General features: G+C 36.7%; 6 protein-coding genes and 1 long non-coding RNA gene across 12 annotated transcripts; 6 read left to right on the top strand and 1 right to left on the bottom strand.

Annotated features, from left to right (window-relative positions):
- The first annotated feature begins 81 nt into the window (after positions 1 to 81).
- rictor (rapamycin-insensitive companion of Tor) lies at positions 82 to 6960 on the top strand. 2 transcript variants are annotated; one of them, XM_046623537.2, is made up of 9 exons: positions 82 to 429; positions 496 to 543; positions 982 to 1138; positions 1427 to 4645; positions 4877 to 5006; positions 5137 to 5501; positions 5682 to 5784; positions 6242 to 6349; positions 6484 to 6960. In XM_046623537.2, exons 1-9 carry the CDS (start codon positions 375 to 377, stop codon positions 6865 to 6867), a joined length of 4569 nt encoding a protein of 1522 aa, XP_046479493.1. In that variant the 5' UTR covers positions 82 to 374; the 3' UTR covers positions 6868 to 6960. The 2 variants fall into 2 exon arrangements, with proteins under 2 accessions (XP_046479493.1, XP_068991722.1); XM_069135621.1 differs by lacking the exon at positions 982 to 1138 and having other exon boundaries at positions 377 to 429.
- Positions 3354 to 11255, bottom strand: LOC124217695 (uncharacterized). 3 transcript variants are annotated; one of them, XR_006882884.2, is made up of 4 exons: positions 11129 to 11255; positions 7483 to 10834; positions 5649 to 5770; positions 3354 to 5236 (listed from the first exon to the last, which is right to left on the bottom strand). It is a non-coding gene; the product is annotated as an uncharacterized lncRNA (long non-coding RNA). The 3 variants fall into 3 exon arrangements; XR_011176994.1 differs by having other exon boundaries at positions 7620 to 10834; XR_011176995.1 differs by lacking the exon at positions 5649 to 5770.
- On the top strand, positions 7503 to 9558 carry LOC124217680 (prostaglandin reductase 1-like). The gene is made up of 4 exons (XM_046623607.2): positions 7503 to 7637; positions 8107 to 8392; positions 8473 to 8746; positions 8815 to 9558. Exons 1-4 carry the CDS (start codon positions 7532 to 7534, stop codon positions 9154 to 9156), a joined length of 1008 nt encoding a protein of 335 aa, XP_046479563.1. The 5' UTR covers positions 7503 to 7531; the 3' UTR covers positions 9157 to 9558.
- On the top strand, positions 10030 to 12812 carry LOC124217679 (prostaglandin reductase 1-like). The gene is made up of 4 exons (XM_046623606.2): positions 10030 to 10295; positions 10526 to 10811; positions 11116 to 11389; positions 11500 to 12812. Exons 1-4 carry the CDS (start codon positions 10190 to 10192, stop codon positions 11839 to 11841), a joined length of 1008 nt encoding a protein of 335 aa, XP_046479562.1. The 5' UTR covers positions 10030 to 10189; the 3' UTR covers positions 11842 to 12812.
- A 613-nt stretch (positions 12813 to 13425) lies between these two features.
- LOC124217678 (prostaglandin reductase 1-like) lies at positions 13426 to 15927 on the top strand. Its single transcript, XM_046623605.2, has 4 exons — positions 13426 to 13565; positions 14684 to 14969; positions 15071 to 15344; positions 15481 to 15927. The coding sequence occupies exons 1-4, from the start codon at positions 13460 to 13462 to the stop codon at positions 15820 to 15822; spliced, it is 1008 nt and encodes a 335-aa protein (XP_046479561.1). The 5' UTR covers positions 13426 to 13459; the 3' UTR covers positions 15823 to 15927.
- A 119-nt stretch (positions 15928 to 16046) lies between these two features.
- LOC124217677 (prostaglandin reductase 1-like) lies at positions 16047 to 18127 on the top strand. The gene is made up of 4 exons (XM_046623604.2): positions 16047 to 16476; positions 16869 to 17157; positions 17412 to 17685; positions 17770 to 18127. The coding sequence occupies exons 1-4, from the start codon at positions 16371 to 16373 to the stop codon at positions 18109 to 18111; spliced, it is 1011 nt and encodes a 336-aa protein (XP_046479560.1). The 5' UTR covers positions 16047 to 16370; the 3' UTR covers positions 18112 to 18127.
- A 297-nt stretch (positions 18128 to 18424) lies between these two features.
- Positions 18425 to 20926, top strand: LOC124217673 (prostaglandin reductase 1-like). 3 transcript variants are annotated; one of them, XR_011176993.1, is made up of 6 exons: positions 18425 to 18572; positions 18734 to 18939; positions 19343 to 19628; positions 19793 to 20066; positions 20213 to 20605; positions 20783 to 20926. XR_011176993.1 is itself a non-coding variant. In XM_046623598.2 (4 exons), exons 1-4 carry the CDS (start codon positions 18753 to 18755, stop codon positions 20552 to 20554), a joined length of 1089 nt encoding a protein of 362 aa, XP_046479554.1. In that variant the 5' UTR covers positions 18640 to 18752; the 3' UTR covers positions 20555 to 20776. The 3 variants fall into 3 exon arrangements, 1 of the variants encoding a protein (XP_046479554.1); XR_011176992.1 differs by lacking the exon at positions 18425 to 18572 and having other exon boundaries at positions 18642 to 18939; XM_046623598.2 differs by lacking the exons at positions 18425 to 18572; positions 20783 to 20926 and having other exon boundaries at positions 18640 to 18939; positions 20213 to 20776.
- The last annotated feature ends 14 nt before the right edge of the window (positions 20927 to 20940 follow it).

Raw genomic sequence — 20940 nt, 5'->3', positions numbered from 1 at the left:
AAATTGGTGCAACAGTGCCAATCTAGATAGCGCTGCACTCTGTGTGAAGTTTCCACGAAATACCCTTGTAGTTGCTTTTTACAATAACAGATCGCAGTGTAGCGAAAAGCTTCGATTGTTTTCCCATCTTACTCTGGCACCTATACGTGCCTATGTAGAATTTTTTTTTAGATTCTACACAATCGAAAGTACACTATGTCGAGTTCAACGTCCGTACGTGTGTCACTTGAATCAAATCACACTTGATTCATCAATAATTAAAGCCGTGATAGTACTTCGGTGTTTTAAGAATGAAATATCCTTTGTTTAAAGATACTATTAAATGGACGAAAGTATTAAATGTCCCTGTGGATAGCGGCCGGCAGTGAATAGCAATGGCTAGTTGGATGATTCGTGGAAGGAGTTCACGGTCTAATAGATCTCATAAAAGTATGCTCATTTTTCACATATTTTGAATGAACTCATTATCGAAAACTAATTCATTTGTTGCCGCAGGTCATCTTGATGGCGAAGACAATTCCGTGCAACTGGATCTGTCAAAAGGTTAGTAACCTAGCCCTAACCTGTCAATCTTACTTTCGAATGTTATACAACAGTATGTCTAATAATCACAGCAATTAAAATACCAATAATAACAATAACAGTTGAATATCTCCAACAATAACAATTCCCCAGTGTCAAACTAATCTGGAAATTTATTTTCCAACTGTAACGTGAAAACCATAGCACTGGGCATCTCAAACTTACTTTCTTATCACATTCATCTCGAATTTCTTTGCTTTTCAAAGTCAGATGTGAATATATTATGAACCCTTCAATGCCGGTACTAATTGAAAGTTTATATCCATACTCTTACTTATAGCAATAAGTAAATATCTGGAAAAAAGTAAAAATATCTTGCTCGTCACAATTCTAAACACTAACTTTACCTCTCTTTCTATTATCACAAATGCCTCTTGATACGAATGATTTGTTTTGTAGATATAAAAGAAAATGTACAAGAGGTATTAACGAATCTATGTCAACGCCAAGGAATATCCAACGTAAGAAAATTAGCTTATCTAAATGCCATTGTGAAATTCATCAGCGAGAATGATCTTGTGGAATATGGGTACTGTAATAAGGAATTATTTTGTTGGTGAGATATTGATTTATGTTATTTGTACTTTATTATTAAATATATAGCATGAGGTATTCTGTAAATTCGTCAACTATCATCCTTTAAAAGTTTTACTTAATTTCACATATGTTATATCTTTTACCTTTTAAATATCCAAAAATACAATCGTAATGTGAGAACTGATGTTGAAATATACCTTATGATGTAGACTAGTTCCTAGTAGTAAGATGGTTGGCCTTCCTGACTCTCAAAATCTAGTGTTAACAATGTTTTGTTTTCTTAAAAATCGTCATTTTTTCTTTACAGTCTTCGTATTGGACTTATCAATGAAGCCACACAAGTCCGTGCAGCAGCTTTACGTGCAGTGCGATATATGCTTAAAAAAGAGCAGGATGTTATTATGCTGAATAAACTACAATATCCATACTTGGTTGCGCGAAGTATGGATTTAAATTTAAGGAATGAAATTGAAAGGATACAGGCGCTAAGACTAGTCAGACGAATCTTACTATTAGCCCCTAAGCACTTCAGCCCCGGACTTGCCAGGTCTTTAATAAGTTTGACAAATGGGGGCGTAGAAGAAAAGGATCCAATATTTCGTGCCTTTCTGGCAGCTGTGTGCGAACTAGGGGTATTAAACTCAGATTTATTAATAAGTTGTGGTGGTGTTGGAGCCCTAACCAGAGCTGCTATGACTGGACAGAGTCCAGCGATTACAGAGTCTGTTGTCGGTGTTCTTTTAAAACTATTGGGAAACCCAGAGACGAGAAACGGAGTTTCTTTACTGTGTCTTGCTGCACCTTATTGCGAACTCCATTCAACCGGTATTGAGAGAACAAAGGAAGAACGAGAACAAAGATTTGCAGCGAGCAAGCTGGCCTTGTTAAGTGTCCTACGTTCATATACTGGTATAATACACTTCTGTCATCCAAATGATAGTTCTGGTCTTAAAGCAATTGCTGGTATTCTGTATGTGGAGCAACTGGAAGTGCGTGGTGCTGTTCTTGAGCTTCTCTACGAATTACTTGGGCTCCCACTGCCTGCATGGACAGATGAACCAGATGTCGCGTTAGCCGCAGTTGACCCAAGTCGTACACGAGATTCTTGGAAGCTCTCTGAAGGATTTGTGGCAGCCGAAGGGAAATCTATACTACCACCACTTTCCAGGCATAGACCTAATATTGTCGAGTTGCACTTGGCACTGTTGGTATATGCCCTGCTTGAGTGCGGCCTTCACAAAGCTCTTGCAGAGACTATTGTGACTTCGGATACCTTCATATCTGTACGAGCTGCTGTGCTCTTAGGAGCATTACTACATTTAGCTCACGCACTGCTTCCTCCAGAAGCTTGCGATCTTACTCCACCTTTGCCAAATTTACTGGAACATGCTAGCGCGGGTAGACATCAAGCTTTAGCGGCTGTTGCAATCCTGGGAAGAATGCATACAGTTATGAGACGGAGACCGGCACCTGCTAGTCTCTTTCTCGATCGCGTATTACAAGCAGGCACTTGGTTGAGGCCCACTTTGCCTCGGCGGCAAAGACCTACTAGTCGACATTGGCTGCGAAGGGAATCCCCTACGACACCCCTTCTGAGAGATGCTCATGTAATCACTTTCAAGGATGCACTGGCATGGAATTGGCCTGTTGTACGGTCCATATTACGCTCTAGAGATGACGCCCTGCGCAAGCTCCAAGACTCTGATCACAGACTATTTGTGAAGCGTTTGGTGCGGTACTTCAAACCTTCGTGTAATCAATACAGTCGAGTAGAATTGGGAACGAATGCCGTTTTGGCAAGAGAAGCTACGTTGGCAGGATGTGACTTGATCAATTGTCTACTTGAACTCCATGAGCCTGAGGGTAACCATTTACTGGCCGAACTTGTTGGCGATGTCGCAGAGCAAGTAACAGCTATTACATCAATGCAATCTGCTCATGACTGCTTATTTTCACCAAGACACATGTCAACGACCTGTTGTCAAAAGTATTTTCTATTCCTTGGTCAATTAAGTCATTCTGCCAAGGGAACAGTCGTCTTAAATCGGTTTAATTTACTTGAAAAACTGCAAAACCTTGCACTTGCAACAAACCACGACTGTTACGTAAAATTGATAACGTCCAGTCTGGATTATTCTAACGAAGGTATTCCGCGTAAGGTATTTAATAAAATAATTGTTGAAGCACAGCTTGAAAGTACAAGGCTCTATGCAACACACTTTTTGCGTGTAATATTAAGAGCTCCACTGTTAGATGCTCATCAATGGGCAATCGGACTTCTCTGGGGTAGATTGAAAGATGCAAGTAAAATTGTGGCTTTAGCTGCATTGGAGGTGTTACATGAAGCTTGTGACGAAGTCGAAAATTTGGAAGTACTTTTTCGTCAACGACAAACCAACACGAATTGGGCTAATTGGATGGATCATTTGGGAGACCGGGGATATTTATTGAAGATCCGGCTTTACTCATTGCATTCCATCTTTGGTAGTCTATCTTCACCAACTGATGAATTGGAAAAGTGGATAAATCCTGGTGGGTTTTCTGAAAGATACGTTGGGCTAGTTGACGGGGAGATACATGATTCCCTTACACGCCGCCAAAGAGGAGAAAATGGTACTTATCATAGGAGATCTAGTCAAAATCTCCCTCAGACACATGATGTCTTTATTCCACCCCATTTAATTGGCCAACTGGTACAGCATGATGCAGGAATAGAGTTGCTGTTGCGCCGCAATGTGATTCAACGACTCATTCATATAATGATGGTATTTCATATGGAATGTGGTAACATGAAACTTGATTTGGATTCAAAAAATAACAAAGGAAACCGTTTGATCCTTGACGATGGGCACATACTGTCAACTGAGTCAGGTACAGATGACACATTGGAATCGAGTCGTTTGGAAACGATCATTGATTCGGAGGATGTAGAACAGATAGATCTGCCTTGGAGAACATCGTCCCCGTGCAAATCTTGGAAGGCAGAGTCTTTGGTCGAGTTTAGGCGAAAGTCAAGTTACGATGAGTCGTTGCGAAGCACTCCTGAACAAAGCTGGAAAGGAGATACTGAAACTCGGGATGATCCTTCAGCTGACATTGATAGTAGGATAATGAAAGTGAAATCGGCATTGTGGTCTCTGGGACATGCAGGAACGTCTGTGATGGGTGTTCAATTATTGAACAATTTGGGAATTATAGGTGTAATCGTGTCAATGGCGGAGTCCTGCCCCTATTATTCGGTTCGTGCGACAGCGATGTACACTCTCAGCTTAATTGCAATAACACACTCTGGTGCAGATATATTATTAACTTATAATTGGCCTTGTGTTAGACACAAGCGCGGAGAACAATGGCCAATCGTTCCTCCTCGTAGTCCTTATCCTATGCCAAGTCCTCCCCCGGTACACCGGCACCACCGAAGTCTAAGTGATGGAAAACCAGAATTACCAGAGCCCTTAGTCCACAGGAGTAGGAATCGCTCGGAAAGTGCTGCTACAGACCTTGAGGCTCGACGCTACCCATTCCTGTAAGTAGTTTTGTATAGCTTGCATAAAAGATATATTGTGTGATTTTTAAGGTTTCGTTAGTCATCATTGAAACTACCATTATGTTATTTTGCGATCTCTCGAGTAGAAATTTACACTTTCTAATTACTTTACTCTACCTTTACTTGCTGAAGCTTCTCATCAGAAATGTGATTCGATTGAAAGAATAATTTTTAAATATATAAACTTTATATTCAAAACATTGAATTCAGGGACCGAGGCGATACACCAAGTCCCATTGCAAGTACAGCACGATTTAGTCAGCAAGATGCAGATGGTTATGCTCGTATTCGAAGTTTTCAACGTCACCATAGACCGAGCTACTCTCGAAGCAGCCTTGAGGTAATTTATTTAGATTCAGTTCAATTTATTGGCCTATTTAATTTATATCGGACTCCTTACTTCAAAGCAATTTATAGATATAAAATTATTTTCATTGCTACTTAACTTTAGTGCTCCACTTTTGCTATAGATGTACAGTTTGGATGAACGCTTATCACAACTTAGTATTGCTGATTCGGAGCCTCCTCGAAGTTGGGTACCAGATCATGCAGTAACCCAAACACCACCTCCTGAGAATGGATTAATGAATCAGTGTTACATGGGAATTTGTTTACCAAGAACATTGACAGCCATATTTCCAGACCCTCCTAAACCAGTTCCTTCAACATTTTCCGAAGATATTTCTAAACAAGAAGATGACATACCAAGAACTAGTGATGAATCAGCCTCTGGTAATCAAACAGAAGGAGAACATAGTCGTATATGTTTAGTTTGCAATAGTAAAATGAATTTAAAAAGCCAGGAAAGTGAAGAGGGTGAAACAAAATTGAACAGGTTTGTAAGCTAAATTGGAAATAAATTTGTTTGCACCAGTTTGGCTAATTAGATTCCCACATTGGTTGCTTATGTTTGGCTATACGGAATCTTTATAAATATTCATTACATTTCAGTGAAATTAATAATTTGGAGAACATTGTATACCATCATTATTTAAAGAAATCTACTTTTGTGCAGGGAAATTTTGAGGCACGTCGAACGTCTCGCGAATCCTGTTTGGTATAGGAACAGTCGGCAAGCACTGCTCAGACTGAGGCAGCAATGTCCTGAAAAGTTCCAGGTAAAAAGAATAGTTGCATTATTCCATACTAAGTACCATACAGCACTAAAAAAATTACATTTGTGTTGCGGAGGTCATACAGATCTAATTGAGCCTATAGGCTAAATAATGGCTTAAGTCGAGTTAAGTGTAGACAAGAAAAGGGGAAGTAAAGATTCAGCAGTACGGTATTTCAGTATGGTGTGCACGCCACTTATTATGGTCACTGCAGCATTAAGAGTTGACAGAAACATCCAGAATTTATAGTGAATGTAGACTATACCTCAGACCGAGATCAGTGTATTTGAAAAAATAACTCAAGTTGACTTGAGCTGTTTTCTTACCCATAGGCTCAATTATTTCAGGCAAAGTTGAAGTAAAAGCAAGTGAAAATAAATTGTTCGTGAATTATTATTGAAATTTCTTGGATGATCTCCAATTCACATAACAGCTAATTGTATTCATGTCCTTCTGTCAGGGTACCTGCCTCTTCTCAGAGGTTGGAGCACGTTTAGCTAGTGGTACCTACAGATTGCAAGCTCGACAATTTCTTCAAGAATTATTTCTCGATTCCTCTTTTGACGCTGTAAGTTGTGATCATATTCTGATAAATGAAAATTACAATTTTTATACACAGCTATGTGTTTGAGATTACTGAGTAAAAACTGCAAAGTCTTTTCCTTGTTCGAAGGCTTGAACTTTTTCTTCACGTATTTACAGCTTTACACTGAACCATTGAGTATACTGAAAATTCCAATTGGTACTGAAGAGAATCCAGTCCATTCAATAAAATCGCAATTGCCTGTTGAAAATGTCCACAAGAAACCAGTGTCGGTATCACTGGAAAACAGAGTCAACGGTCGGTCGCATTACCCGGATTCACAATTGGAGACTCTTTCGATTGTGACTGAAGAAACGAACGCCGATTCACAAACATCATTACCAGGTGGGAGAAGTAAGAATACATCTAGCCGAATAGACTTGTGTAGTGATGAAAAAATCATTGCTGAGATTTTGAAACCAGAGGAGAGGATACGAGTATCTAAAAGTTCCGACAAGTTATTAAAAATCACAAATACCAGTACTGCCTTCAGCCTCGATTAATATTCCTCGTTTTGTAAACAACTGTACATATTTTGTATCAAAGTATCCATGTAAAAAAAAGAAGAAACAAAGAAAGAACAATTAAAGAGACACTGCCAGTATTACATCCATTTTGTCGCCCTATCCTTACAATTAAAGCTGATTGACATTACGTGTATTCCAGTGGTGCATAATGAAATTGGATGAGGTATTACTTGAAAATTATGAAACTCTGTAGGCTGATGATAAGTATTGCATGCTGTATTTCACCTAAAAGAAGTATTACATAACATTACGACTTCTCTGTGTCATTTAAAAATTATTTACATTCCAGTGTGTACATGGAAAAGTAAAAGTTCCGGCATTTTAATGATTTGCAATAACTAACAGAATATTTCTTCATTTGTTCCGATACAATTCAAGTGTATGGAATCTTGTATTCTGCGTATAGATAGGGCCCAACTCAGTCAGATTACTGCCAGATTAGTATCGTATGTCGATCATCAATTCAAGTATAAGCCTCTCACGACAGGTTGATGTTATTATTTTCATAAAGAGATATACTAACTCATGCTATAAAACTGGGTGAAGTTTTATGTGCCTCTGTATTTATTCTCTACCAAGTGATATACTTACTGTATTAGATAGATCGGTTCCAACTTTTCAACAGTAATTTTCACAGACAATGGTGATCACCAAGAAATATGTGTTGACAAAACATTTTGAAGGCGAGCCCAAGCGGTCAGATTTGACTTTGGTGGAGGAGAAGTTACCTGCTCTGAAGCCTGGAGGTAAATGTAGAAATTTTTCACTGGTCACAAATAAGATAAAGTCGTTGTTTCTGTGGTTCCTCATTGATATTTAGAGTAGCTCCTTTCATCCATCAGACAAAATAACAGTGTTTACGTTGACAGAAATATTGGTGCACACAGATACAGGTACATTTCTCTAAGATTACGACTATGGCATGACTTGTCATTGGTTGATGATTTAGCTAAAAACTAACTGAATTGTGTAACAATTGCAACACTGCAGACTATCAGTGTCGAGTTCCTGATTGGAGTACAAGTAATCAAATTTGCTTGTAACTATTAGTTCTATCAACGGTTGTATCATATATAGATATGTTAGCAGGTGTAGAAATTTATTATGGTATTTCATTTCTGAAGGCCATGATGTGGAAAATCTCTCCTTTGATGACTCACTAGATACAATGATATATCAAATACAACTTAATTAAGTAAATGAGAATGTTTTCAGAATTTCTTATCAGAGCAGAGTTTTTATCCGTTGATCCGGGCGTGAGAGCATATGAACCTAGACTTCCACTGGGTGCCACGATTATCGGATTTCAGATTGCTGAAATTGTAACGTCTAAAAACAGGGCTTATCCAGTTGGAAAACGTGTTGTTGCCAGTGTTGGCTGGCAAACGTACACTGTGATCGATGGGAATTTCAGTAGCAACAATGATCAATTTCTTTACATGCTGCCAGATTTCGATGGATTACCCATATCCTTGGGTCTGGGAGTGCTGGGTATGCCAGGGTAACGATGGTTGATTTGTTCCTCCTGAATGTTTCTATGAACTAGAAATATTTGATTACAATATTTCACCATTTTTATAGAAACTCTGCCTATTTCCCAATCATCGAAATTTTGCGACCAAAAGCTGGTGAAACTCTAGTTGTAAGTGGTGCAGCGGGAGCAGTCGGATCTCATGTTGGTCAGATCGGCAAGATTCGTGGATTGAAAATAATCGGAATTGCCGGATCGGATGCAAAATGTAAATGGCTCACAGAAGAACTCGGATTTGACCATGCTATCAATTACAAAACTCAAAATGTCGCCGAGGTTTTGAGAGAAGTTGCGCCAAACAAAATTGATTGCTATTTTGACAATGTATGTGGTTCTAAAATTTATTACATATCATTGATTTTGATACCGAATTTGATTCTCACGTATTACAGGTTGGAGGAGATATATCTAGCATTGTACTTAATCAAATGAATGTTGGCGGTCGCGTCGCGGTTTGTGGTAGTATTTCCACATACAATGCAGACATTGAAGCGTTACCCAAAACTGATATCATTCAGCCCGCTGTACTCACTTCCCAATTAAAACTGGAAGGATTTATAGTGCTGCGTTGGAGGGATCGATGGATGGAGGGTATTGAACAGAATCTTAAATGGATAAAAGAAGATAAACTGAAATATCGCGAAACAGTTACAAATGGATTTGAAAACACGTTTGATGCATTTGTTGGGGTTTTGCGAGGAGATAATATTGGAAAAGCTATTGTCAAAGTGTAAAAACTTAGTTAGAATACGAAATTTTTGAAAGACATTCAAAAGAATCGATTATTGATGTTTGTATCATACTCAGAACATCTCATCGTTGATAAGAAATAAAAAAATAATATACGAGACGTAACGTTTCACTGATTGAACTTTCTGTAGATTATTATGTGTAATGTAACACATAATAGCATAAATATTATTCTTGTTTTAATTTGGTATTATAACTACATGTCTCTAGCTTTGAAATAGAAGAAAAAAAACCGCCAAGTCATCAGTACCATAGTTGGTGGCAGATGATGAGATTGGATAATGTAATGAAATACTTTCCGGCATAAGTGGCTAAACTTTCAAGGGCAATGTACAGTAAATGTTTATACACAAATGTATCTATACATTGGTAAAACAGCCTAGTGAAGAGCAAATTTTTCGTCATGCCAGGTGCTGATCTCGTGTCAATGTCATAGCAATATTCTGTGTCGCTTGTGTGCACAATCTTGACTGAAAAAAATAGACAATTAATACAAAGCGATAAATATAATTTTACCATATTATAATACACTTCCAAATTTTCGAACAATGGCATCACGATTATTACAATGACTAGTAGAAATCGGCAGTATGGAAAATCAAGTTTTGTATTGAGTATTATGTAACGTACATAGCGCATGATATTCAATTCCATTGATATGTCATTACTCAATCAATATTTCAATATCATGTTAAACAACTAACATGTGTTGAAGAGAATGTGGTATGTTTTCATTTTAGTTATAAATATGGATGAAAAAACCGTTTCGAATTGAGCATCGCTGAGTGCAAAGATCGAGTGTATAGGTATCCCCATTGAGATGGCACCACTCTCCATTTATCAGACAATTGAGTGTAATCACCTACCAAAAGACTGTTGTACTTCAGTTTGTCTAAGACCAAACTAAGGTGCAGTTTGATAAACTGGAGAGGTCTACGATAAACACTTTGCTACAACACTGCCAAGAGTTAAATTAATTAATTCCAGTTTAACAGCATTAATCAAGGTTGTGCAATAATGGTTATTGCAAAAAAATACGTGTTGACGAATCACTTCAAGGGAGAGCCAAAAGCATCAGACTTGACGATCGTCGATGAAGAATTACCTGCTCTAAAAGATGGAGGTCTGTGTAGCAACGTTTGAATAAATATAAGATAAAGTGTATGCAGTGGCAAGTGGAATAATTTATTGACTATTCAACTCTGAAATTTGAATATGCTATTTAACTCATTTGAATCATTGACTCATTGAACATGCTTGTCAATATATTTGAAATTACCTAAGATCATTTGTTGCCTCGTGCATACAAATTTCATGGTTTAGTATTACAATTCACATAAAAATCATTTTTAGAATATCTCATCCAAGCTGAGTACTTATCTGTTGATCCGTACATGAGGGTGTACGCACAACGGTACCCAGTGGGAATTACGATGATTGGACGTCAAATTGGTAAGATAATTGCGTCTAAAAATAAAGACTATCCAGTTGGTAAACGAGTTGTTGCTAATGTGGGCTGGCGTACACACACCATCATTGATCCAAATTTGAAGGAGCACCTTGGTCAGCCACCATATATATTGCCTGATCTTGATACTCTACCCGCGTCTTTAGGTCTCGGAGTATTGGGCAGGCCAGGGTAAGATTGATATCGACCTCTATCTAAAATGAACATTTGGTCATATTGTAAATTTGATGTTACTGTGTGAAGATTTGCGCTGGTATTATTTTTACGTTTACTATTTGTATTCGATATTCTCAATGCGCTATTAAGTGCAATCTAAGAGAATTCAGAGTAGAATAGTTTCATTTATGTATTCAGTATTGTGTTGTCATGACTATTGATAAACTAGTTTATTCTAATCATCTGATCTAACGAATATTTTCCCAAAGTCAAACCTGCGACATGTAACATTAACAGAAGTATTATATAATGTTTTTAGCAACACAGCCTACTTTGGATTAGTCGAAATCTGTCAGCCCAAAGCTGGGGAAACACTTGTAGTAAGTGGCGCAGCTGGTGCAGTTGGCTCTCATGTGGGACAGATTGGTAAGATTCTTGGATTGAAGGTGATTGGGATTGCGGGCTCTGATGCAAAGTGCAAATGGCTCAAGGAAGAACTTGGATTCGATCATGCTATCAATTACAAAACCCAAGATGTTACGGCAACTCTGAAGGAAGCCGCTCCTAACAAAGTTGACTGTTATTTTGACAATGTATGAATCTTCCTTATGATTACTTTAAAAAATGATTGCTTGGTGAAGTGCAACTTTCTCATTGCCTTCGATCCAATTGTTATGAACAGAGAATATTTTCACTTTCTCAGGTAGGAGGAGAGATCTCTAATATTGTAATGAATCAAATGAACACTTTTGGTCGTGTATCAATATGTGGAAGTATTTCCTCATACAATGCTCAGGTTGACGCTCTCCCAAAGTGTTCTATTGTTCAGCGAATAGTAGTCGGCTTACAATTGAGAATAGAAGGATTTATAGTGAGTCGTTGGGATCATCGTCTGATGGAGGGTATTGAGAAGAATCATCAATGGGTGAAGGAGGGAAAGTTGAAGTACCGTGAAACAGTCACTAAAGGATTTATAAATATGTTTGAAGCTTTCGTTGGTATGTTGCAAGGAAAGAACACTGGAAAAGCTATTGTTGAAGTTTGAGATTCATGTCCACTTCCGCCCATTTTTACTCATGCAATAATATGAGGCTAACTTTAAGGAGATGTATAAAAGTAAAGGATTTTATATGTACCATATGATGATTCTATAATATATTTGGAATGAATTGTATGTTAGAAAGAAAAAATACCGTAAAGACTCTCATTAAAGTTTGATCTCTCTATTTTCTTCATCATCGATATTCCATAGAACAATATATTTTTGGCGTTTTCATCTATCAAATTTTACCCTAGAAAAGAATGAATTATATATCGAAAGTACAGCGATGTGTTTGAACACCAGTTGCAGAACAGAATTTGTTTGTATGTTGACAAAATTTTATTCACTTTGGAGTTAGAGCGTTGAGCATCTCTCTATTTCTATCTTAAGGGTATTGAAAAAAATGTAGCCATAAAGTTTGTTCACGAAAACGAGTAGTGGAATATCACATTTCTTTATCTGGAAGAATCTACATACAATGCAATGTTGATTTATTACCCAAATGTTCTATCATTCAGCTTGCTGTGATATTTAGACAATTGAAGATTGAGGGATTCATTTGTGAATCGGACTAATCGATGGATGGAGGGTAAAGAGAAGAATCTTCAGTGGCTGAAGTAGAATGAGCTGAAGTATAGTGAGACTGTCATTGAAAGATTTGAAAATATATTTGATGTATTTGTCAACATGTTAGAAGGAAAATATACTGGTAAGACTGTAGTTAAAGTTTAATTCTCTACTTCGTTGTTTGTCACTGTAAAAATGCCATGGAATAATAATTTTTTTGCATTTGCAACCACCAATTATTATATCAAAACAAGTGGGCGTGAAGTACAATGAAAATACAGCAACTGATTTGAGCCTACGTCATGAACCTAGAAGCTTCATTTCTCGGCAAAACTTCAGTACCTCTGGAATATGCTCCAGGGTAGTGACTAACAAAAAATAAACTGTGTGTTTCTGTTGAAAACAAACTTCAAGGCTGCTGTCAACTTTATTTCCTAGACCATTGCCCTGAGGCATTAGTGTAATGCCTCAAAATTTAACTGAAATTACAGGAATTGTATTTAGATTAAATGAGCTGCCGGCATTTGAAATAGTTAAGCTAGAGATGGAGTTAGTTCCCAACCAATACAACAGTACAAAAGAGTCACGTGCGGATGCTGATGGTAAAGATCTATTTTTAGAACTTGGTCCTAGTAGGCCTGAGAATGTGTTTGAGCATCTCTCTGTCTCTATCTGACGTACAACAAGTAACGTCCCAGTATGAAACCTGTTACATAAATACGAGATAAATTTGTAATTATATAATATAATTATATTTTTATGTGGCGTATGTATAGCATAATTATCAATGCCTATGGATTTTTTTTGTTTATCATCAAGTTATCTGTGGCATGTCAACCGAAAATTTGCACTACTTCAAAAATATTCCACTGATCGTGTAAAAATCGTGAATGTGTGCAAGTATTGTGTGTTTCTCATTGGTTACGGAGAGGGACTCTAGACGGTTAGTGGTATAAATTTGCTTGGGTCTGGACACCGGGATATTTATTCACTTCGTAGCGGTTGAATAGGTTCTTTCGACAAGTCGGTTTGAAATATCAGTTCAATATACACAATGGTTGTTGCTAAAAAATTTGTGATTAATAAATACTTTGAAGGAGAGCCCAAGCGATCAGATTTAAGTCTGGTTGAGGAAGAACTACCTGCACTGCAAGATGGAGGTATTGTATATATATTATCGACTGAATTTAATTATTGAAACATGTTTCAAAGAGTTTTCATTATCGCGGATGTGTTTGCAATTAAAATTATGAATCTGTAGATTTACATATAAAGTTGTGTGTCTACAATTTATTATTGTACTGACATAATAATATATTTAGAAATAAATCATTTATTCTTTCATTTTGAATGTATGTTTCGCACTAAAATTATTACATTTATGTTATAATAAAATCTGTGAATTATTTTAATCAGTCAAGATGGGACATTTTACGTCAACACGACTAGTCCTGACCTTCACCCTCTTGGATTTGCTCCACGATTTTTTGTATTGTTGTTCTAACTCTGAAAAGCATTCCAATTTTTTTCAGATTTTTCCCATACCCCTCCACGCCTCTAGAGCTCTTTAAATGATTATATTTTGACAGTGATTGCGACATTTTTGATGATTTCGAAAAAAATTACGTATATTCTGTAGCTATAACTGTATAAGAATGTTCCTACCAAAATTAAAGTGGGCAGGTAAATGGAAATTTATAATAAATCTTAATACATCTTTCCTAATACAACAACTATCTGCACATTTATATTAAAATTCGAAAAAAAATTAAAAATTCGAAATAATTTTTTTTTCAGTCACATTGATGTTTGTATTTTATAAAAAATTTTGTAATAGTTTTACTAGGGAAGCTATATTGAACCCTGAAAATTCGGAAGTAAATTGAATTACCTAAGAAAAAATAATTAACTGGTTGAAAGATTAATAAAAAATTATTATTTTACCGGCCCGCTTTGATTTTGGTTGGGATATTTTTGGGTTTGGCTATAAAATTTATGTAATTTGTTTCATAATTTTTAAAAATTTCGCACTCTCTGATAAAATATTATCAATTAAGAAGCTCTGGGAGCATCAAGGGAGGTAGTAAAAATGTGATAAAATAATTGGAAGGCTTTTCAAAGTCTAAAGAACAATATATAAAATCGCGGACCAAATCCAAGAAAGTAAGGGTCAGACCCTTGTCGAATTGACGTGGAATACCTCATATGTATATGATATTGTGTTCATGTCTATTACACAATACCAAGTGCTGAATAAGGAATGTTAATTTAATTTCAGAATATCTCATTGAAGCAAAGTTCTTATCTGTTGACCCATACATGAGGCCGTACGTATATCGCGTACCCTTGGGAAGCACAATGATTGGATCTCAAGTTGCTGAAATAATAGAAACAAAAAATCCATGTTTTCCTGTGGGTAAACATGTCATGGCCAATGTTGGATGGCGGACACACACTGTGGTTCGTGAAGACGACAGAGGAGTCTTCGAACAGGCTCCCTACATCTTGCCTGATTTTGATGGCCTACCCCTGTCTGTTGGCTTAGGGGTACTGGGCATGCCAGGGTGAAAATGCACTAGATATTCTCAATCGAGACAAATTTCTAATTATGTTACGTAATTATGTTATATGGAGGTAAGAAATATCATACATGTTGTGACTTCAGAAACACCGCGTATTTCGGATTTCTCGAAATTTGTAAGCCAATGGCTAGGGAAACATTGGTCATAAGCGGTGCAGCTGGTGCGGTAGGATCCCATGTGGGGCAGATAGGCAAAATATATGGTTTGAAAGTAATTGGAATTGCGGGCTCTGACGCAAAGTGTAAATGGCTTAAAGAGGAACTTGGATTTGATCATGCTATCAATTACAAAACCCAAGATGTTGCTGCAGCTCTAAAGGAAGCTGCTCCAAACAAAGTTGATTGCTACTTTGACAATGTGCGTATGAATATTTTTAAGTACATTTACTACAGCGTTAAGTTTATAGTTTATTAACAATTTATAGGGGTTCTGTAGATTAATTGGAAAACAAGTAACCTCTGCAAATTCTGAAATATTATCTTTGTTCTTAAAGGTCGGAGGAGAAATTTCTACCATCGTGCTCGGTCAAATGAAACAGTACGGCCGAATTTCGGTATGCGGCTGTATTTCCAGTTACAATGCGGATCCCAATGCATTGCCTAAGGTTACTATCATTCAACCACTAATCCTATTCTCTCAATTGAGAATGGAGGGATTTATAGTGATGCGTTGGTTGAACCGATGGGAAGAGGGTATTAATCACAATCTTAAATGGATAAAGCAGAAGAAATTAAAGTATCAAGAAACTGTCACAGAAGGGTTTGATAATATGTTTGATGCATTCATTGGAATGTTGCAAGGAAAAAACACTGGAAAGGCTATTGTCAAAGTTTAAGATCTATTTCCATTTCCATTTATTTTGTCACATGCTTTTATTTTATAAGTATCATATGATGTTTGTACAATATATTTAAAATAAATGGATTGTACTATTCAATAATTTTTTATTCAATTAATATCTTTATATATTTTAAGTACTTGTCATAGGTATATTTAAACGATATAGTATCATAGTTATAACCATACAGGTACGAGGTCAAATTTTATGTGCGAGTTTCATTACAGAAAAAATTTGACATTGATGTCAATTATATACAATACGAATAAACATATTGAACAAGCATGAAAATCCATAGTTCAAGTGCTCATAGATATTTCTACAATTGAGAAATACATATTGGTGACTCACTATTTTGATGTAGCCTTGTGTAGGTGTGTACTTGATCCCTACCTATTTGAAAATAGATAAAGGCTGACATGTGGTATAAAAAGACCTGAGCAAAAATAAGTCCCTCATTTTGATGTGGCCGCGTGATTAATTAAGTCGTATTTCTGTAATTAAACTGTTTTGAACCCAACAGTCTGTTTAAAACATTTGATACAATGGTTATTGCAAAGAAATATGTGTTGGCCAAACATTTTGAAGGAGAGCCCAAACGTTCAGATTTACCAATTGTTGAGGAAGAATTACCTCCTCTGAAAGATGGAGGTACGTATAACAATATTCAATAACATGTTTTCTACTGTCCAAAACCGTTCTGAATAATGTTTTACATTCTGTAAAATGATATTGATTTTATTGGATATGACCCAATCCATTTGGATGTGAACAGGAAACCCGGTGGCCCTTTCCGATTGATCTCAAACTATTTTTTGGCTAAACCCTGAAACGCGTATCTCGTTAAATTGGTCCAAGAATGGCTTTCTATAGTTTGAGATCGATCGGAGAGTGTCACTGGATCTCCTGTTCGAATCCACAAGGATTGGGTCATATGCAACTCACCTAAAGATATTCTACAACAAAATTCAATCCTTGATACATAGTGATATGTGTGTTATATTTCATTGTTCAGTCATTAAAATTTAACCCATGTTTTTCAGAATATCTCATCCAAGCAGAATATTTGTCCGTTGATCCGTACATGCGAGTGTACGCACAGCGATACCCAGTGGGAATCACAATGATTGGAATTCAAGTTGGTAAAATTATAGAATCCAAACATAAGGACTTTCCAGTCGGCAAGCATGTTGTCGCTACAGTAGGTTGGCGTTCACACACTATAATTAATGGAAATGCAGGGTTATCAAGTCTTCGCATACCTGATTATATATTGCCTGATCTCGGCAGTCTCCCCGTATCTTTGGGTGTGGGAGTGCTGGGCATGCCAGGGTAGGTACAATTTCTATAATTGATCGATTTCTGATTAAATTGGAATGCCGATAGTGCTGTGTTGCCTGTTGTGTATGTGCCGTTGTAGAAGAGATTTTTGTCAAGTGATAAGATTACTTAAAAATAAAATCAGTGTAAGATTATCGAATATCACATAGTATATAGTACGTATTATGCAATATTAAGGTAAAGATTTGCGAATCATTGTACTTGCACCAGGTTTCGTTATTCAGAGATCGCTTAAATAATTTCAGAAACACTGCATATTTCGGGCTTATTGAGCTCTGTCAGCCAAAGGCCGGTGAAACACTTGTAGTGAGCGGTGCAGCCGGTGGAGTTGGCTCTCATGTCGGGCAAATTGGAAAGATTCTCGGTATGAAAGTTATTGGGATTGCTGGTTCAGATGCGAAGTGCAAATGGCTAAAAGAAGAATTAGGGTTTGACTATGCTATTAATTATAAAACTCAAGACGTTGCTGTAGCTTTAAAAGAAGCTGCTCCGAATAAGGTTGACTGCTACTTCGACAATGTATGTGAAAATTTTCAATATTGGTACACAGTACCGATGTAATATTTCTATCACAATGTTATCAGTTAATAATTGATATTTTAGATTGGAGGAGAGATTTCTAGTATCGTTATGAATCACATGAATTTATTTGGCCGCGTCTCAGCATGTGGAAGTATTTCCTCCTATAATGCAGATGTTAAAGCATTGCCCAAGTGTTCCATCGTTCAACCCGCTGTCGTATTTTCGCAATTGAAGGTTGAAGGATTTATAGTAAATCGCTGGGCTGATCGATGGATGGAGGGTATAGAGAAGAATCTTCAATGGCTGAAAGAGAATAAGCTGAAGTATCGCGAAACCGTCACAGAAGGATTTGAAAATATGTTCGATGCATTTGTTGAGATGATGAGAGGAGACAATGTTGGAAAGGCTGTTATTAAAGTTTAATTTCTCCACTCCTTTACCTGTTGGACTCCTTTATCAGTGCTCTATCTACACCTATACCAAATTATAACATGAAAAAAAAATCAATTCTGATATTATATTTCACCTATATACTTATGTGTAAATATAACATGTGGTTAGATAAACGAAAGATAAACAATCATTTGGATCGTAGTTTAGTCAGCTAGAGTAGGCTTTACTTGCTGTTGGTAAGTTGACTTTCAACTTCTGTGATCTTGGATATATCTTTCAATCCATTATAGTAATTTGTTACTCTTTGAAAATAATATTGATAATATATTACATTCATGCAGTTTAGTCTCAGTCACAGCAACATAAATTACATGTTTTGCTACACAAACGCATAATATTTTCACTTCTATACACATGTTAATACACAACTGCGAACATAACCAGATTGCTCAATTGCCTGGAACTGTGTAACTCCAGGGTCCAAAGTTCAAGTATGAAGATAATCCCAAGCTAAGCATGACTTTGCATTATATTTTTAATTACTGTGTGGCTGTACCTATAATCTGGACAGTCTTCCTCCATCATAGATATATAATACGTACATAATGTTGTTATCCCTTTCCAATGAGTAACGGAGTTATAAAACCAACAGGTATAAAATTGGATGAGCTATGATGAGCTCATTATTCTCTCGCGGGCAGGTGCTCCTGCCGAAAAGTTTCCAACCAAGAAGGATCAATTCAATACGTACAATGGTTATTGCAAAGAAATATGTTATTGGTAAATACTTCCAAGGAGAGCCAAAGCGTTCAGACTTACCACTTGTCGAGGAAGAGTTACCGCCTTTGAAAGATGGAGGTGAATATATGAGTTTTTAAAAAATATTAAGATCATCTCTGACACCTTTAAGAAAATTTTCATAAAGTAGATACGCGAGTGGTATTAAAAGCACGAAACTATAAAGTGGTTCTTTCAATATACTTTATATAATGACAGAGTTTGGACAAATGAAGATTGTTATATAATTTGGAATACTTTGAGCTTGACAAAATTCGTCAGAGGGTGAAAATTCAGTATTTATTCATTGACAAAGTTTAACATTATTTTCCTTATTTATCGTCCACAAAATAATAATAGCAAAGCAAATGATTTTAACAAATCTGTACACTGATTTCTGCGAGACTCTTAATGCACGATATATCGTGTCATTCGTAAAGCAAGCTAATGAATCAATAACAAAGTAAATTGAAAATTATTTCAGAATATCTTATCCAAGCAGAGTATTTATCGGTCGACCCGTACATGAGACCTTATGTATATCGAGTACCACTTGGACGTACAATGATCGGTTCTCAAGTTGCAAAAATCATAGAGTCAAAAAATGCAAATTTCCCTGTCGGTCAACGTGTTTTTGCTAATATTGGCTGGCGGACACATACCGTAATTCGTGAAGATGCAGGTGGAGTCTTTGATCAGCCTCCCTACGTACTGCCTGATTTTGATGGCCTTCCTGCATCTCTTGGCTTGGGAGTACTGGGCATGCCAGGGTAGGAATGGTATCAATTTTTATTTACAGTAAATATTTGACCGAATACTTTTTGCATTAGCAAATCGCATGTTTATCGAATGGTCAAATGAGTATAATTTTGGTAAATTACGTTTTTGTAGTATATTCAACGGTATACTGTACACTGTATACTGTGCATTACAGGAATACCAGTTATTTCGGATTTTTGGAAATATGTCAGCCAAAAGCCGGAGAAACATTGGTTGTAAGTGGTGCAGCAGGAGCGGTCGGATCCCACGTTGGACAAATTGGAAAGATTCTAGGATTAAATGTTATTGGAATTGCTGGTTCCGATGCAAAGTGCAAATGGCTCAAGGAAGAACTTGGCTTTGATCATGCTATCAACTACAAAACTCAAAATGTTGCCACAGCTCTGCGTGAAGCTGCTCCGAACAAAGTTGATTGTTACTTTGATAATGTATGTATGAGTTGTAGGCTCTTTAAAATCTCATTAAAAAATCTAAACGTAAATAAGCACCACATCTTGGCAAGGATCATTTAATTGCTGTTAGCATTTGAACATTGCAGTGCATACATATTAAAATATAACTTTCATACTTACAGGTTGGAGGGGATATATCAGGAATTGTACTTAACCAGATGAATGTATTTGGTCGCATCTCAGTATGTGGAAGTATTTCTTCATACAACGCTGACATCAATGCAATGCCCAAGACGGCTATCATTCAGCCCGCGTTGGTCTTTGCACAATTGAAGATGGAAGGTTTCATAGTGATGCGTTGGAAGAATCGCTGGATGGAAGGCATTGAGCAAAACCTTAAATGGATAAAAGAGGGAAAATTGAAGTACCGCGAAACATTTACGGATGGATTTGAAAATATGTTCGATGCATTTGTTGGCCTGCTGCAAGGGGAAAACACTGGAAAAGCAGTTGTCAAAGTTTAATTTTCAAGTACACAATATTACAGCGTTTCTACCTATGTCTATATATAAAACCTGTTAGCTTGAAACTATTATACTTTGTATATCTATATATGTATTCACATACACACACAGACACACACTACACCATACACTAGTATCATATAAATCGTTTCCTGTATAGCAAGCCTAACTAAGAGCACGTTTATTTATCTATCCCAAAAATCCATGCAATCTGTCTGACAATAAAACCACATCCCGCTGAGTATAATTCACGAACTGTACATATCACTGTAAAAAATTATCATGTGATGTCCATTTTTTGCAAACGCATTTCCTGTCAATTTTTGCATTTGTATGTATGATGGTTTTAAGATTATACCGGTATTCTTTAAATACTTGTTTGTACT

Source organism: Neodiprion pinetum, chromosome 4, assembly GCF_021155775.2.
Source record: "Neodiprion pinetum isolate iyNeoPine1 chromosome 4, iyNeoPine1.2, whole genome shotgun sequence".
NCBI classification, from domain to species: domain Eukaryota; kingdom Metazoa; phylum Arthropoda; class Insecta; order Hymenoptera; family Diprionidae; genus Neodiprion; species Neodiprion pinetum.
Note: the sequence above shows the minus strand (reverse complement) of the source record. Positions and strands in the feature narration are given on the sequence as shown.